The sequence below is a fragment of the Hemicordylus capensis genome, chromosome 6 (assembly GCF_027244095.1).
Source record: "Hemicordylus capensis ecotype Gifberg chromosome 6, rHemCap1.1.pri, whole genome shotgun sequence".
In the NCBI taxonomy this organism is placed as follows: Eukaryota; Metazoa; Chordata; class Lepidosauria; order Squamata; family Cordylidae; genus Hemicordylus; species Hemicordylus capensis.
This window is the reverse complement of record NC_069662.1, coordinates 993,590-1,010,433: the sequence shown is the minus strand read 5'-3', so window position 1 is coordinate 1,010,433 and position 16,844 is coordinate 993,590. Positions and strand designations below refer to the sequence as shown.

The 16,844-nt window shown below is 58.4% G+C and overlaps 1 protein-coding gene across 4 annotated transcripts; it reads right to left on the bottom strand.

Moving 5' to 3' along the window:
• Positions 1-5,923: 5,923 nt before the first annotated feature.
• On the bottom strand, positions 5,924-12,723 carry SAP25 (Sin3A associated protein 25). 4 transcript variants are annotated; one of them, XM_053259516.1, is made up of 7 exons: positions 12,436-12,723; positions 11,274-11,466; positions 10,342-10,451; positions 9,878-10,005; positions 8,016-8,154; positions 7,049-7,149; positions 5,924-6,773 (listed from the first exon to the last, which is right to left on the bottom strand). In XM_053259516.1, the coding sequence occupies exons 1-7, from the start codon at positions 12,479-12,481 to the stop codon at positions 6,534-6,536; spliced, it is 957 nt and encodes a 318-aa protein (XP_053115491.1). In that variant the 5' UTR covers positions 12,482-12,723; the 3' UTR covers positions 5,924-6,533. The 4 variants fall into 4 exon arrangements, with proteins under 4 accessions (XP_053115491.1, XP_053115490.1, XP_053115488.1 ...); XM_053259515.1 differs by lacking the exons at positions 8,016-8,154; positions 12,436-12,723 and adding exons at positions 7,896-7,947; positions 12,021-12,365; XM_053259513.1 differs by lacking the exon at positions 12,436-12,723 and adding an exon at positions 12,021-12,350.
• Between the last annotated feature and the right edge of the window lie 4,121 nt (positions 12,724-16,844).

Sequence of the window (16,844 nt, the reverse complement as noted above, 5' to 3'; positions counted from 1 at the left end):
AAGCCTGCCCTCCCTGCAGCTGTTGGGTCACAACTCCCATCATCCCTGACTATTGCCACTGTGTCTGGGGATGATGGGCATTGTGATCCTGAAGGGCTGCTGGGGCACCATTCCGCTATCGGCGGTCCCTTGCAGTGGGGGGCCGTGGCGTGCTCTGCTTCCAGCACAGGAGGCCTGCAGTCGTCTTTGAACCGCAGGGAAGTGCTCTGCGAGGAGGCACAGAGTGCCTCTGAGCATATGTGGAGGGTGGAGGGAATATCCCTTGCCAGGGGACAGCATGGCCACCAGTGAGGGCTTTACTCTGGATCGGTCCTTTTGGAGAAACCCAACATGTGGCTGGTTTTGCAGAGACAGCTTTTGCTCCCGTTTCCACTGCCCAGGTTTCAGCATGGCTGGGGATGATGGGAGTTGTAGTTCAACAGCAGCACCAGCCGCTGGAGAGTCGAGATTGCCTCTCCCTGGTTAAAGACTCTTCACCCTCCTGAAGTTTCCACACTCCTCTTGCTTGGCAGAAGCTCAGGCTTGCTCAAGGACACACACACACACACACACACACACACACACACACACACACACACACACACACACGGGTAGTGCCTCCTCGTTTGTCAGGCAGATGTCCCACCAGTCTAGCTGCTGCTCGACCCAAGCAGAGGCTGGCATCTCTAGGGCACAAAGGGCTGCCCTCCAGCTGCTTGTGCGCAGAAAGCCAGAGCTTCCCGGGCGGGGGGGGGGGGTCTGGCTGCCCACGCTTGGCCAAACCCTGGCTTCCCCTGTGGCTTTTGCACCCCGGAGAGAGACGTTCCTGGAGGTCTGCCAATGGCAACTCGTCCTGAGAGCTAGAGGCTCCCTCCAGGCTCAGAGGCAGGGGAGAAGCAGTAGCAGAGAGGGGGGCACGCCTCGGGGGGGGGCACGGTGGGAAACGGGGAGCTGGACTAGGTGGGCTTGGGCTCTGTGTGTGTGTGTGTGTGTGTGTGTGCGCTCTTCCACATGCCACTCCAGTCCCCCTGCCTAATGGCGTCGCCTACAACACGTGGGTGGGGGGGATAAATGTGGCCTCTTCCCTGCTATTTCCCCACCATCTCCCTCCCTCCCCTCTGTACCTCTTCCCTGTATTGGATTGTATGCTCCTCGGGGCAGGGGCCTGGCCCGTATCTCTGTCTATAATTCTCCTAAACGTACCCGTTGCTAAGCCCATGTGTGGCAGCTCTCGCAAGAGTTTGCAAGCGAGCTGCCAATTAGCGATGGGGTGTGTGTGGCCCGGCTGGCAGAGGGAAAACTAGGGGCGCAGATGCTGTGCGCCAGGCCAGCTTGTACTTCGTAAAGCACTACACTGGTTGTACCTTATCATCCTCATCATCTTTTTTAAAAAAACAAGGAATCCCAGAAGACTGCAGGATGGCAGAGGGAGGGGAGGAAACTTCTGCCCAGCAAACCGGTCCTTGGACAAGCCCTTCCAGGGAGAGGAGAGCTGGTCTGGTGGCAGCCAGCCTGACTGGTCCCCTGAGCTAAGCAGGGTCCACCCTGGTTGCATATGAAGGGGAGACTAGAAGTGTGAGCAGCACTGGCAGAGATTCCCCCACTTAGGGGATGGAGCCGCTCTGGGAAGAGCATCTAGGTTCCAAGTTCCCTCCCTGGCAGCAGTTCCAAGATGCCTGCAACCATGGAGAAGGCGCTGCCAGCCTGTGCAGGCAGTACTGAGCTAGATAGACCAATGGTCTGACTCAGCATATGGCAGCTTCCTAGGTTCCTATGGCCCCTTCAAACCTAGTTTGAAGGGGTCAAACAAGGGAGGAGTCACAGCAAGAGAGAGGGCACGCCCTCAACTCCTGCCTGTGGCTTCCAGGGGCATCTGGTGGGCCACTGTGCGAAACAGGATGCTGGGCTAGAAAGGCTTCCTTGGGGGGCCTGATCCAGCAGCAGGGCTCTTCTGATGTTCTTAAACCCTTTGACCCCAATCTGCAAGTCCCAATCGCTCCCACTTGGTTAGGGAGGGGCCATCTCCAGGTAGGGCTGGGAAAGAGACCTCCCTGGAGAGCTGCTGCCAGTCAGTGCTGGCAGCCCTGAGCCAGCTGGCCCAATGGTCTGACCCAGGAGACGGCAGCAGCCTCCAGGGTCCCCCTCTCCCTGTGAACTCCACCGCCAGTGCAAGGCTGCCCTCTAGAGGCCAATGTGGGGATAGAGCCGGGCAGGCATTCATGGGGGTGCCTTGACCTTGAGTGGTACAAAGTTTGGGCTTGTCTGGGGAGGAGGGGGGCTGGGGCAGGGAAGTGGGGGGTCCCAGCTGCCCTCCAAGGGGGCGTGTCTGATTTAGGCGATCCCAGAGGTTCTCAGCCTTGGGTGCTGTTGAGCTAGGACCCCCATTGTCCCCAGCCCCTCTGACTGGGAGCTGGGAGTTGTAGTTCCCCAGCATCTGGGAGCCAAGGCACCCGAGTCCTTCTGGGCATATGCAGAGTGCCTAATGAGCGAGTGGTGATCATGAGTACCCTAGGCAGGGTCAGTGTTTGGGGGGGGCATACTGTAGGAGCAGAGCGGGTCCTGGGCCCCCACCCACCCCTCAGCCATGATTATTGAGCGGCCAGGGGGGTTCTGGAACCCAGCTCAGATGTTCTGCCGCCTGGGAGTTCCGTGCTGTGCACCCCGGCAGGATGGAGTGGTGGGCTGGGGCACTTGTGGCCAGCGGCCTGTGGGGCTTCTGTGGGGCCCAGCGCCCCAGCTGGTACTATGGCTGGCACTATGGGTGGACGGATGCCCCCCCTGGAGCGGGGCAGAAGCCAGCCCCCTGGCCTCTGGACTGGCTCTTCAGCGCCAAGACGCAGCTGCAGGAGGCTCCCTGGGGCGGGTGGCTGGGCACCGCGGCAGCAGCTCTGGCCTTGGCAGCCGCCCTCCTCCTGGCAATGCGCGCTCTCGGGGGGCAGAAGGTGCGTGGGGAAGGGGGTGGGGTGGGGGACGCCCAGCCCCAGCCACCCTGCTGCCCCTAACCCAGGGCTCTTTCTCCCAGTGGGGGCCCCCAGGGGGTTGGACAATGGCTGGGGATGATGGGAGTTGTAGTCCAACAGCAGCTGGGGCCCCCGCTCTGAGAATCCCTGCCGCCTGTCTGGTTAGTAACACAGGAAGCAGGCAAGCCCCTCTCCCCACACACACACACACTAAGGGGGGGGTCTCCACTTACAAGTTAGGGGAGCTGCAAGGCACACCCTCCTCCTCCTCCTGGAAGCCCAGCTGCAAGGTGGTGGGTTGTGGTGAGTCAAGGGAATGACCACTTGCACATGCTCAGAGGCACTGTTATCACTACTAGCCAACCTGAGCCAAGCAGACATCAGGCACAAGAAAGGCAGGTTCTGCAGCTGGCACCTCCAGTTTGGGGTGGTGGGGGTGGGCACATGCAGCTAAAGCTGCTTTCCCAGAGGGGATCTCCCCCCCCCACACCCCTCAAGACCATTTCCCCCCACTCGGATCTCTCCAGCTAGCCCACAGTGCTTTTCTGCTCTACATTTCGGGGCCACCTAGCTGTGGGGGGGGGCACCCCTCATTTCTTTTGCCTGTAAAGTGTGCCCTCGAGTGGGCGTTGACTCCTGGCCCCCACAGAGCCCTGTGGTTGCCTTGGTAGAATACAGGAGGGGTTTGCCATGGCCTCCTCCCTCACAGTATGAGAGGATGCCTTTCAGCATCTTCCTGTATCGCGGCTGCCCGGTAAGAGGTCTTTCCCATGGTCTGGAAACCATTCCTCCCCCCACCCCATCGTCTGAGAAATGCACCAGCAGGGATTCGCACTTGCACCCTCTTGCTCCCTGGGCAAGTGACTTCCCCACTGCACCATTAGGTCATGATTTCTAACCACGCTGATCTGATCTGCCCCCGAGGTCGGCTGGGCGCGAGAGGCAGCGTCTTCCACCCCTTTCTCGCCCCTGCAACCCTGCCAGCGAGGGGACCCTGTGGAGGTCATGGTCATGGAGATGGTTCACCTGCTGGACGCCGTCATGGAGAAGATCGGGCAGCACCTTCAGCGGATGGAAAGGCAGCGGAGAGGCCGGCGGAGAGCCGTAGTGGGTTAGGGGCTGAGCAGACTGGAATAGAGGAACACCTTAACAGCCTTGGAGACCCTTCCCCACTCTCTTTGTACGGCTTATGGGGCAGGGGTGGGGGTGCTGGGCATGGGGGACTTGGTGCATTTGGCTCCTGGCGCCTAGAAAGGGCATCAACACTTCACTCCCCAGCTGTGGTTGGACTACAACTCCCATCATCCCCACCTCCAGCCATGGCATTGATGGGAGTTGTAGTTCAACACAAGCGGCTGCACTGCTCAAGGGGCTGGAGTCCTCAAGCATCAGTGTGTGTGTGAACTGATAGCCAGGAGCTTTTTGCACAGGGCATAATCAGTCTGTGGCACTCTCTGCCACGGGACGTGGTGACAGCCACTCGCTTGGTTGGCTTCAAAAGGGGATTGGACAAATGAATGGAAGACAGGGATAGCAGGGGCTAGTAGTCCTGAAGACTATAGGTCGCTTCCAGGCTCAGAGGTAGGATGCCTCCGAATACCAGTTGCAGGGGAGCAACAGCAGGAGAGAGAGCATGCACATACCTCTTCCTTGTGGGCTCCCCAGAGGCATCTGGTGGGCCACTGTGTGAAACAGGATGCTGGACTGGATGGGCCTTCTTGGGCCTGATCCAGCAGGGCTGTTCTTATGTTCATCTTGTGCAGAAGGAATGTATGGAACTCAATGCCACAAGAAGTAATGGATCACTACTAGCTTTAGAAGGGATATGGAGACACATCAACAGTCCTTAGCCATGATAGCCAGATGGAATTTCCCTCTTCAGAGGGAGTCTCTGGAGTTGCAGAGGGGAGGGAACAGCAAAGGTTAGCTCCTGCCACCCTCTGGGCTATAATGGGCTCTGTGGGTAGTAGGCCAGGAGAGAGACACCCGGATCTGACCAGCTGGGCTCTCTGATGGACAGGCCTCCTCGGTATGAACCATGACAGCTCAGAATGGAGCTTCCATGAACCAAGGCAGTATACCTTTGAATTCTATGTGCAGGGTTGCCGAAGGGAGGGCTGTTGCTTTCAAGTCCTGCTGGTGGGTTTCCCAGAGGCCGTCTGGTTGGCCGCTGTGGAAAGAAGCAGGATACAGAAGACAGACCCTCCGTCAGATCCAGAACTGGGGCGCAATGGACCCACCAAGGCCTGGGAGGACCCCAAAGAAAGGCACAGCCTTGACCCACCTCTCGATAGTGCCTGCAGCTGCTGAGTCTCAGGGAGTTCCACAAGCTGCTTCTGAACTGGCCCCGGGAGGGAAATAATTGGCCAAGCAGATGTGTCTTGGGCTTTGCTGAAGGGGGTTGGAGGCCCAACTGTGAGTGAGGGAAAGTGACCCCTGGCCATGCTCAGAGACACGCTTGTTGCTTCCGTCACCCCCGGCCCGCCCAGACGGACCACAGCTTCGGGGTGGAGGCCCTATTTTGCACCCAGAAAGCCCCAGCCTGCCTCCTGGGCATTTCCAGCTAGGAGGGCCGCAGGGCCCAGCGCGTGCGACTGCCAGCTGGTGTCTGGGCTGGGCTTTGAGGCACTCTCGGCAGAGGCCCGGTCCGTCTTGGGGTCCCCCCTCAGCTGTTGCTGGACTTCAGCTCCTGCCATCCCCAGTCCCAATGGCTGAAGGCCACTGAGGCTGGGGGTGATGGGATCTGTAGTCCAGCCACATTGCTGGGTGGGGGACCCCAAGACTGAGCACCCCAAGCCTGGATGCCTGCGTGCCTTTCCCAGCAACGGAGCTGAGCTGCTCAGCCCGGAGACCCAGCTCCTCTCTTCCCTTTGGTCTCCAGTGATGGCTGATGGGAGTTGTAGTCCTCCAGCCGCTGGGGCCTGGGGCTGGAGACCCTAACCGGCCGCAGAGCCTCCAAGAAGGGACATGCTTGCAAGCCCAAGCATCTTCTCAACGGAACTTTATTTCCCAGGAGACACTCTCCTGGTTTAACTTTTAGGAACAGGAAAAAACACAAACACAAAACCGAACAAGAACGGACAGAGTGGGCCAGCCAGCCTCAATCCCGTGTTTCTTGGCTCAGCCGGGACACAGAAGGCCCTTCCCAGATCCTCCCAGGCCGGGGGCCACACTGCACTCTGCTCCACCAAACCAAACCACCGTCACCGGAGCCAACCAGGACTCCAAACGGTCCCCTCTCGGCAGGACCCGCTGCCTTCACTTGGGGGGTGGGCAGTGGGGGGCCTGGGCACTCCCAGGCTCAAACCTCAGGCAGCTCTCTGTGCAAGAGGGCCTTGTGGGGATTCTGCCACCCCGGGAGGAGATCTTCCCACCCACTTCTTCCCAGCCTAGGCCAAGCAAAAGGTGGCCCAGGGACGGAGCGCTTCCGCCCCTTTTGGCTCCAAAAGAAAGCAGCCCTTTGGGAAGGGCTGGCCGCCTCACGCCCAAGCAGGGCAAACCCTTCCTACGCAAGCTGCCCAAGGCGGCAAGCCACAGTCCAGGCTCGCGGCAAGGTACGTGGACGGGGCTGCCTTGGAGCCAAACGGCCACCCGCTACTGCGGCAGATCCGGGGCCTCTTTCCCCTCGTGTGCCTCTGCTTCTTCCAGCAAGAGGGGGGATTGGCCAGCACCTGTGCTGTGGTGCATACCAGCTGGGAGCTCCAGAAGAGCAGAGATGGCCTTGCACTCCGGGTCTGAAAGCCACTGGCTGCTGGCACAGGGTCCGGGCGGAGGAGAAGCTTCCTGGACTGACATGAGGGGAGCTGGGGTGTTGAGACGCAGGCTGCGGAAGACCTGGGCAAAGCGCAAGAGGGCAAAGGCATCAGCACGTTCCCCACACATGCCCTTGGAAACTCCCTGCTGCAGGAAAATCACTTCTCCACCCACCATGAGCACAGCCATCAAGGCAAAATACAGGTTCCAGCCAGTGGGACATCTTGACTCATGATTTTGTTGCTAAATGGTTTGCCCCCACCTAGTGCTCCGAGGCCCCAGTTTTGCCTGAAACACTTTATACCCACCACTCTCCTTTTGCCCCAAGGTGTGGGGAGGGGGAGGGAGACACCTACTTCCTGGGAGGTGCTGGAGAGGCAATTGTAAATCCGATGTCCTGTTGGCATCGTTGGATCTGTATAGTAGAAGCCGCTGCAGTCCACGAGCGGAAGGGAGCCTGCAGAGAGGAGGGGAGAACGCTGTCCGGGGGCTGGATCGGGGCAGGCAGAAGCCGCCAGCTGACCTACAAACCCCCTCCCCCCCCGCTTCCCCCCACTGAGCAGGGCTTGGGGCTGCTTCTGTCAAGAGAAGCCTCAAGCCCCACATCACAGCCCACCTCATCCTTCCAGGGCTCAGGGCCATAGGAAGCTGCCATTTACCGAGTCAGACTTTGGTCCACCTGGCTCAGTATTACCTACAGTGGCTGGCAGCAGCTCTCCAAGGCTGCAGGCAGGAGTCTCTCCCACCCCTGCCTGGAGATGCTGCCGCCAGGGAGGGCACCCGGGGCCTTCTGTACACACAAAGCAGGGCCTCTTCCACTGCGCTTTGGCCCCACCACCCCCTCAGGGGAATATCTGGCAGTGCTCACATACGGTAGTCACCAGGGTTCCCAGATGCTGTGGACAAGAACTCCCCACATCCCCAGCTACAGTCGCCTTTGGCTGGAGGTTATGGGAGCTGTAGTCCACAACATCCGGAAATCCCTGTTACAGGGAACACCACTGCCCCATCCAAACACAAACCAAGGCAAACCTTGCTTAGCAAAGGGGACCGTTCATGCTTGCTACCAGCATGGTCGCCAGCGTGGTGTAGTGGTTAGAGAGTTGGGCCTAGGACTGGGAAGACCCGAGTTCGAATCCCCATTCAGCCCTGAAACTCACTGGGTGACTCTTGGCCAGCCGTGTATCTCTCAGCCTAACCTACCTCGCAGGGTTGTTGTGAGGGTACACATACCCACGGACACCGCTCTGGGCTCCTTGGAGGAAGAGCGGGAGAGGAATGTCATACATACAGACCGACCACAAGGCCAGCCCCCCTCCTCACCTGCACTGGGGCCAGACTTGGAGGGCAGAACGTGGCCTGCCACCGCAGGGAGACTGGAAGGGTGGCCTGGGATAGAGACCGCATCGTAGAAGGTCTGGAAGGAAGGATGGGAGAGGGTCCGGGAAGAGGCCAGGGCCGCCTGCGGAGGGAGGGAGGGAGACAGACAAGGGGGAGGCTCCTCAGACCGGAGGCCCCTTCAACACTCGCAACGCCCAGCAGACACAGGGAGAGTCATCCACAGGTGGGGGTGCTGAACACCGGCCCCGAAGCCCGCCTCCCCCCTGCAGCACCAGGCCTCTGAGGGCCCTGTGGCCGGGGCCACGCTGGACAGAGACACACCGGCACAGCCCTCCACACCAACACAGGCACGACGGCTGTGCAGACCTCGTCACCCTCTCGTTCCGCCTGACCCCTGACTCAGGCTATGGGGGACGCGCAGAGAGGCAGCGGGCCGGAGCCGGGTCTTCTCCAAGCCACCCACGGCCCCAGCCCAGTCCACACTACTGGTTTGCTGGCCATGGCTTCTCCACAAGGCCCCCCCAAGCCCCTGGGCTGGTAAGGGTAGAGGACCCGAAGGAGAAGTTGTGCCTTCGAGTCGGTGTCGACTCCTGTGGTTATCTTAGGTAGAATACAGGAGGGGTTGACCATGGCCTCCTCCCACACAGTCTTTCAGCATCTTCCTATATCGCTGCTGCCCGATATAGGTCTTTCCCACAGCCTGGGAAACAGACCAGCGGGGATTCGAACCAGCAGCCTCTGGCTTGCTAGTCATTTCCCCGCTGCGCAGAGGAGAGTCAGCTCTAAAAACCAGCCATGATTGGGCAGAAGAAGAGGGAATCAGCAGGCGGAGTGTTAAGCCAAATTCCGTAGGTGGGTGGCTTTACAGAACCACTGAGAACCACCCTTCAGTGGCCTGATTCATCTTTGAAAACACTGGGAGCAAGCTTCTGAGTGGCACAGGACTCCTCCAATCATTAAGCCAATGCAGTGTTCTGCCGCTCTCCCTTCTGCCGACAAGGACCTTGCAAGCAGTCAAGACTTGTCCCAACAGGGGGGTGGTGCTCACTCCTACTCTGCCTGAGAGCTGTGCTGCTTGCAGGCTAACCCACAGCTCTACCTGACGAATGGCCAGCCTGCAGACAGCACAGCCCTCGGGCGAAGCCTCCTCACTGCTGCTGCTGGGGAGCCAGGCAGCCTCCTGTCCAGGGCAGAGCCAAGGCTGAAGGGGGCTGCCACGCGGCCAAGGCCACACCAGTCGGTCTCAGGGGAGGGACCTTGTACTGGGGAAAATCAGGCACTGGTGGGCATCGTCATGTGCCAGTCGGGAGGAGGAGGAGGAGGAGGAGGAGGAAGGCATCCATGCGAGGAGGGAGTCGCAGTGCCTCGGCTGCCAGCTTTTCAAGTCCTCCACAGTTTGGGCCTGAGGGACCTGCAGGGCTGCTTGCATCGGGGAGACCCCGCCTGCTACTGCCTCAGGAGGGCCCTGGCCCCAGATGCTACCACCTCCCAAGGCTAGATGGCCGAGCATGCAAGACAAGGCCTCCTCTGTGGTGGCACCCAGACGCTGGCACTCCCGTTTGGTGGGAGGGGGTCATGCTGCCCTCTCGCTCGAGCCCCGCAAGAGATGTCTTTTTAAGTGCTTTGAGAATAGATTGGGATTCGTTTTGTTATTCTCCCAGTTTGGTCAGCACAAGACTATTTGAGGTGAGGAGGATGTATGAGCGTGTGCAGAGTGCCTGCCTTCCTACTGGGTAATTGCAACCCAGAATTTGAGAAGGAAGGAGTCATCAGAGGGGCCTCTCCTTCTGCCAGTGTGCGCACGCAAACACACACACACACAACTTCCCTGGTCTTTGCAATACCTGCTCCGTTAAGTGCCAACTTCTCCTGCAGATTGCTTCTGTATCGCGCACCCAGGAAGATGGAGGGTAGTCCCAAGGGGGCGTCTCTTCCCCCCAAGGGGGCGTCTCTTCTGCCCACTGACTGCTTCCTGTTAGGCAATACATACTTCAGTTATTATGGGACAGTCACACAGAACCTCCCTCTAAGTGTGCCAGAATTCACCAGGCCTCTGCCCGCAATCCTATCCCAGAATGCCCAGGCATAATCCTGGGAAACAGAGAGCACCCCTGAGCATGTGCAGAGCACCCCTTCCCACCCCTCTCCCCAGGGAGGCACTGCAGCCAGCCCTCCACACACAGGGCACTAGGTCAGGGTGCATGGCTTGAAAACCAGGGCCTGCTTCTCCCGGGCAAGCAGGGGCCGAGGGGCCAGGAGCTTCTCTTGGAGGGCCCCGGCCTCTGGCACCCGCCCTGCCCCAAGCTACCTGTGCAACTTCGATCCCGACGACGATACGGTGCAAAATGCCGGTGGCGGGAGCGCTGGCGTTTCCAGAGGTGCCATTGCCGTAAGAGGCCAGAGGCTGGATCTGGACCCCTGAGGAAGATGGGCAGAGCAGTGAATGCAGAGGACGGGTCTCCCACCGCCAGCCCCTGGAGAGACACCCACTCGCCCACCAGCTGCCTGGAGGGGCCAGAGCAGAGCCTGAAACGCCCTTCATTCATGGGCTTCACCACCAGGGTTAATGGGCCACTCGTTCCACAGGTGGGAGTCAGATGTCAGCCAAGATTAAGCTGAGCTGCAAGGGGGCTAAAAGAAGCCGCCACCCACTGGAGGACCGGCTTGTTGATGCAAAGCACACCTTCACCTGGAGGAGGAGGAGCAGCAGCAGCAGCCGCCCATTGGCTGGCTGGGATGTTGCTTCTCCATCCTATTACCATCCCAGCTGCTGCACCCTAAACACACGGTGAGGAGCTTGTGGGAAGGAAAACACCCCAGAGTTCAGCTCAGCCATCGTCACCCCACCCCTTATTGGCACCCAGCATTTCCTGGTTTTCAATATACATGCATAGCTTTCCCCACCAGCCTTTGAAGCAGCTCCCAGCAATATAGAAAAAGCCATACAAACAAAGTATCTAGAGAGCAGCAGCAGCAGCAGCAGCAGCAGCACTATATGCTGAAAACAGAAGGGCATGCTCTCAGGAGCGGAATGTGCATTCGATCTTCTTAAGAAGGCCTAAGAAGCCTTAGTACAACAGCAGGATTTTAAACTGAGGCCTAAAGACCACATTTGCTACCTGTAGCATTAGGCTGCACATGGAGAACTCCGATGCAATGGGCCTCTGCCCCAGAGAGCTTACAAGCAACCCGCAACACAGTCTCTGAATCCAGATATATAGGCTCCAAGTTCTCGCTCACCATCTCCCACACTCCTCAGGTTCATTGCAGCTGCAGACCTCACTGTCATCTGAGGGGGAATCAGAGGCATCCTCTTCTTCTTCTTCTTCTTCCTCCTCCTCCTCTTCTTCTTCATCATCTTCTTCTTCTTCTTCCTCCTCCTCCTCCCAAAGTTCATGCCTGGGATCAGAGTCTTCAAACATTTTGGGGAAATCTGCAAAAGGTCAAGAAGGAAAGAGAGTCACGCACTGCTGGCCAGAGAAGGATCTCACCGGAGGCCGGCCTCTCCCCCAAGAAGCACTCCCAGGGCTGAGGAGGCCTGGCTTAATTAAGCCTTCTCTTTTGCTCCAGGGAGCTTGCTGGGCCCTCCAGGCGGAGCCCTCCCCGATATCAGCAGAGGGTGGAGCTGGCCACTCAACGGGCCATCACCCATTGCCAGGGAAATCCAATTGCTGTGCTGGGGGGGTGGGGGGGAGGCATCATTTTGCTCCTTCTGGTACCGCCACACGCTCCTTTTCAGAAACACAGAGAAAGATGGGCTTTTGCACAGAAAAACTTACAAACCAACTTTCAGGATGCATGTTCTTCTCAGGATAGGGGCCCAGAAACAGGCAGGGAAATGCAGCCTCTGGGGAATGGCTTTTATTGCTATTGATTTCTTACTTTGATTTATTGACGACATTGATATCCCGCTCTTCCTCTGAGGAGCTCGGAGTGGCATACCTACTTATTTGCAGAGCTCCACAGCACACCTATCTTGTAACAAACCTTCCCAGGCTGCAGAGACGGCCTGGTCCTCCTCCCCTCTTCCGGTCACCACATTTCTCTCCTGCCTCCTCTGTGGCTGTGCATTGATGCTGTCTGTGCCGCCCCCCCCCCCCGGCCTGCCCTTAGAGGGTCCTGGTGGGGTGCAGGGCCCGAGGCAAGCCAGCCAGTGCAGGACCCCCTTCTCGTTCATTTGAATGGGCGTTAGAAGAGAGGGGCCTGCCCTATGGCCAGCCCTGTGCACCCCGCTCTTTGGTGTGGTGGTGGTGGTGGGGTGTCTCCAGCTGTTGCTGATCGACAACTCCCTGCTGCACTGGGGATGATGGGCGCTGGAGCCTGGCAACATCTGGAGGCCCCCAGGTGGGGAGCCCCTGGCTGGGGCAACGGAATGGCCCTTCAACAGCTTCTCTGCACTCACAGCACTGCTCAGCAGGGTCCACCCCGCCTGGGGCTTCTGTGTGCATGCAATGGCGTGTAGGCCTCTGTCTCCCTGCCACTCTGCGAGCGAAGCCCTACTGCTGGGAACCTGAGACGAAGGGAGCGGAGTCCCAAGGAAGACAAGCCCAGCCACACACATCGTCAACACACGGTTCGTGACTGACTGGTTGATTGATTGATTGATTGCATGTATATACCGTCTCATATAAAATCTCTGGGTGGTTTGCAAATCAAAACACAACAGTCAAAACTTTCAACCACATCAGGCAATTTAAAACAACCATCAGTCAGACTTGTAAATATAAACGGGAAGCCTGATCACATAGGTGAGTTTTCAAGAGTCGCTGGAAAACAGCCAGAGATCGGTTGGTTCTGGTTTCATTGGGGAGCGTGTTCCGGAGCCCCGGGGCAACCCCAGAGAAGGCCCAGTTTTGGGTCGCCACTAAGTCAGTCGGTGGGAGCCACAGCGGGGCCTCCCCCGTTTATCAGGCCCAAGGAGGCTCATCCAGCCCAGCCTCCGGTCTCACAGAGCGGCCCACCAGAGGCCCCTGGGAAGCCCACAGGCAAGAGCTGAGGGTGTGCCCTCTCCCTGCTCCCCTGCAACTGACATTCGGAGGCATCTGGTCTCTGAGGCCGGAGGTGGCCCGTAGCTTTCAGACTAGCAGCCATGGACAGACCTGCCCTCCATGAATTTGTCTTAAAGCCACTCAAGCTGGTGGCTGCCACCACCTGTGGCAGAGGAGTCCATCGGTTCATGATGCATTGTGTCATGTGCCACTGAGGGTTTTGCGGGCTGCGGTATCACCACCCTGTGATAACAAAGAGGACAAGAAACAGTAGAACTGCGGCGGGGGGGGCAGCTGTCAGGCCCCACCTCACCTCTTGTGAACTGGCAGAGACTCCTAGAAACCTCCCTGCTCACCAGGCCCCTGCGGCACACAACCGGGCAGGCATTTCTCTTCTGGGAAATGTACCAAGCCCTCAAGTGGGACTGAATTCAGGCTCCAGCGGGGTCTCAACCTTGGGCCCCCAGGTGATGTTGGACTACAACTCTCAAAATGCCAACTCCCAGTGCATGATGGGAGTTATAGTCCCGACAACATCTGGGGACCAAGGCTGAGAACCCCTGGTCAGCCCATTTATCTTACTTGTAAGCAGAACAAACGACGTGCCATGTTCATTTTGCACACTGCGCAAATAACCACAAAGGTTTTTCCAGTAGCCTAAATAGTTTGAATCCAATTATTCTGTTAGGGGGAAATTCCTCAGCAACAGACACTTTACAGAGTATAAATGCTATATTCAAACAAATCCAAGGCTTTACTTGGAGGTCATGCTGTTTCCATTGGAATACTTGTAAATATTGGAAGGCAGTTGGGGAGTGTGGGCTTCCCTGGCCGAGAGAGGGGGAGAGAGAGAGAGAGACCCTGGGAACCGTTCATGGCCTCACTCCAGGCTGCCCTATGAGCTGTCGCAATATTGATGATGGATCCGTGCTTCAGCTGAACATCTGTAATGTGCCACAGAATCGGACCAATGTTGTATCTGTTCTTATGTTCCTAATTACCGTTATGAAACAATGGATTTTTAAAGAAAAGAAACATTTTCCACAGATAAAAACAAAATAGCAGCAGAACATTTTCCACTGTGGAACTTTTTTTCTGTCCCACTCTGCTGATGGTAGGTTAGTGGTGACCTGTTCTCATTTGCTTTTTTTCACATTGATATCCTGCTCTTCTTCCAAGGAGCCCAGAGCAGTGTACTTGGTTATGTTTATCCTCACAACAGCCCTGTGAGGTAGGCTAGGCTGAGAGAGATACAGGACTGGCCCAGAGTCACTCAGTGAATTTCATGGCTGAATGGAGATTTGAACTCAGGTCTCCCCAGGCCTAGTCCAGCACTCTAACCACACTGGCTCTTCACATTGCTGCTTGAAAACCTTTGCTCCAAATTAGGAAGTGGACCTGTGCGAGATAAAAAGACTGTGCGAACACTCTGTGTGACTTGTAAGGATCATCTCGGTATATTTATTAGGAGGTGCGTATATGTTTTGTTCAAGGCATCCGTGCTGTTAAAACAGGCCCCCCGCCCCCCAAACGCCACTTTTCTGCAATGGAACCTTGAATGGATTGGAGAGGAGGCCTTTCAAACTGGCAGGGAAAGTTGCTCTTCCCGGCCCACCACTGAAACATCTTTGCTCCCCCCCCCCCCGAAAAAGGACCACACTGCACAGACGTGCCTGAAGGCCCACATGCCAGGCTACGGTGTGGCAGCTGGGAAGAGCAGGAGGGCCCTGGAAAGAGTTCCAAGGGAAGCCCCAAGAACCTGCAGGAAACGGATGTGGCGGCAGCTTCCGAGGTCGCTGTGGGCACCACATCGCATCGCTCCCAGACCTGTGACGGGGACATGGGCACGATTTCTGGGGGCTGGCCGGGAAGTGGTGGTGAGAAATAGAGAGGGGACGTTTTGGCAACCACAGAACCTGCAGCCAAGGGCAGGGGCATTTCCAGCGGAGCCCTCTCAAAAGTCACCATGTTCAAGGAAGCTTTTCCACAAGAAACACACCACCACGGCTGCTGCTAGGACTACGCAGACAAAGGTTCTCAAAGCGGAAAGGAAAGGACGCAAGCAGCATTGCTTTGGCTGATGTACAAAGAGTATTGGTGTGAATGATCCTTCAGTGCAGTTAAGCTTTCTGGGGGGGGCGACACTCAGGAAGTGTTTCACATAGGTCGACATTTAAATGGGTGGGAGGGAAGTCAGGCACTGCCCCCCACACACACCTTGCTCTCCATAGAGGGAAAGGTTTGCACTCCTGCCTGTCCCTGAGAGAATCACAGGCATGTAGAAAATGTCTTGAGAAACATGACAAAGAGCCAGCAGATCTGGGGGGGGGGGGCGGGGGGCAGAAGAGGGTCCCATCTTCTCACCTGAGGAAGACCCTGGCCAGTGGCCTTGAGGGGGCCTCTGTCTCTGCAAGTGTGTCTCACAAGTGCCCTACTTTGTTCAGAGGGGACAGGCTCCTTCAGAGCATTTCCGCAACCTTTAGCAAGGCAACCTGGCTCGATTTGCTCGCAAATGGGATGAGAAGGGAAAGCAGGGGCCGCCCCCCTCACCTGAGGCTCGGGAAGGACATTTAGCCAAGCGACACAATGGGAACAAGCCAGCAGCACCTTGGATTACAGCCCCCGTCCCTCTCCTTGACAAGGGAGCCCCGCCCTGGGTTCCTGCCACCCCCACCGCTGGTCAATGCCACCCACCACTCCCATTTCCTCCCTGCTAAATGCGGGCTGAAGGGTGGGGGTGGGTGGGGGGCTGCATCCAGGCCTTTGCTCCCAGCTGGACGGCTCCAACTCGGGGCCAGTGACCGTGGAGAGATGCAACCTGGGCCGGCCACGTTCACAGGCCATTCTCCGAGTGGCCAGCGGAAGGTGCAGAGGTCCTGCTGGTGCCCTCATGAGTGGCTTTGCGGACCCCCAGCTCTTCCCCCCATCGTGGAACTCAAGCAGGCATCCGACTGCAGGATTCCAGGCAGCCTCCCATCCAGACATGGACCAGGCCGAGCGCGGCTGAGCTTCTTCCGTGAGGGGCCTCAGGTGGCCCTTCCCTTGAGTGGTCCCGGCCCGGGCTGCCCCTCAATTCCTGGCGACCCCAGGACAGCCCCGCAGGCTTGGCAGTGTGACTATAATGCCAGACCCTTCTCGGCCTTGCGAGGGGCTGCCTTCCTCCCCATTGCTCCTCAGCCCCCCATCACTGCTCCCCCCCCAGCAGGAAGGGCAAAGGAGGCCACCTTGTTCCCTGCCCAGCAGAGCCCTCCAGCCTGAACCTGAGCAGGACCCCCAGCACGGACCTAGACAGACAGCCCCTCCAACCAGCAGCGGGGGGGGGGCGGGGATGAGAAGGGGCCCAGCCTGCGTGAGGGGAGGGGGCTGGTGGCAAGGGGCTCCCAGCGGACTGTGCGGCCCGAGGAGGCGCTCTTCTCCTTGAGGCAAGGAGGCGTCACCCAGGTGGGCCCAGCCCTCACTGCCCCCTCCCTAGCACCCCCCACTCCCCCCTGGAGCCCAGGTGGCTCCATCGTAGCGCCGCAGACCTTTAAGCGGAGGGTCCAGGGTCCAGTTCCCTGTCCGGGAGAGATTAGTCTGGGGAGGGGGCCGTGCAGAGGCGCTCCGGGCCAAAGTCCAGGGCCTCCACTCCTCCTGGGGCCCCCCAATCCTCTGTAGTCTGTCCTGGGGGGTTGGGGTGGGGGGTGCTACACTGGGCGGCCAAGGGGGAGTGTGACTTGCAGCGGGTGCCTTAGAGATGGGGGGTGGGGTGGGGGGAGAAATCAGTGGGGCGGGACTCTTTGTGAAGGTGCGCGTTGAAATGTTTCTGCTCATGCAGATTTGCAGA

What these genes read in the sequence shown, in the direction of transcription:
- SAP25 (XM_053259515.1), bottom strand. Translation starts at nt 12,363, where the DNA reads ATGTTGCCAGGCTCCAGCGCCCATCATCCCCAGTGCAGCAGGGAGTTG. An exon ending in GTTGGCACTTAACGGAGCAG is followed by an intron (nt 7,948 to 9,877) that starts GTATTGCAAAGA and finishes TCTTCCTCCAAG; the next exon opens with GAGCCCAGAGCGGTGTCCGT. An exon ending in CCTCACAACAACCCTGCGAG is followed by an intron (nt 7,150 to 7,895) that starts GTAGGTTAGGCT and finishes TCCTCTCTGCAG; the next exon opens with GCTCCCTTCCGCTCGTGGAC.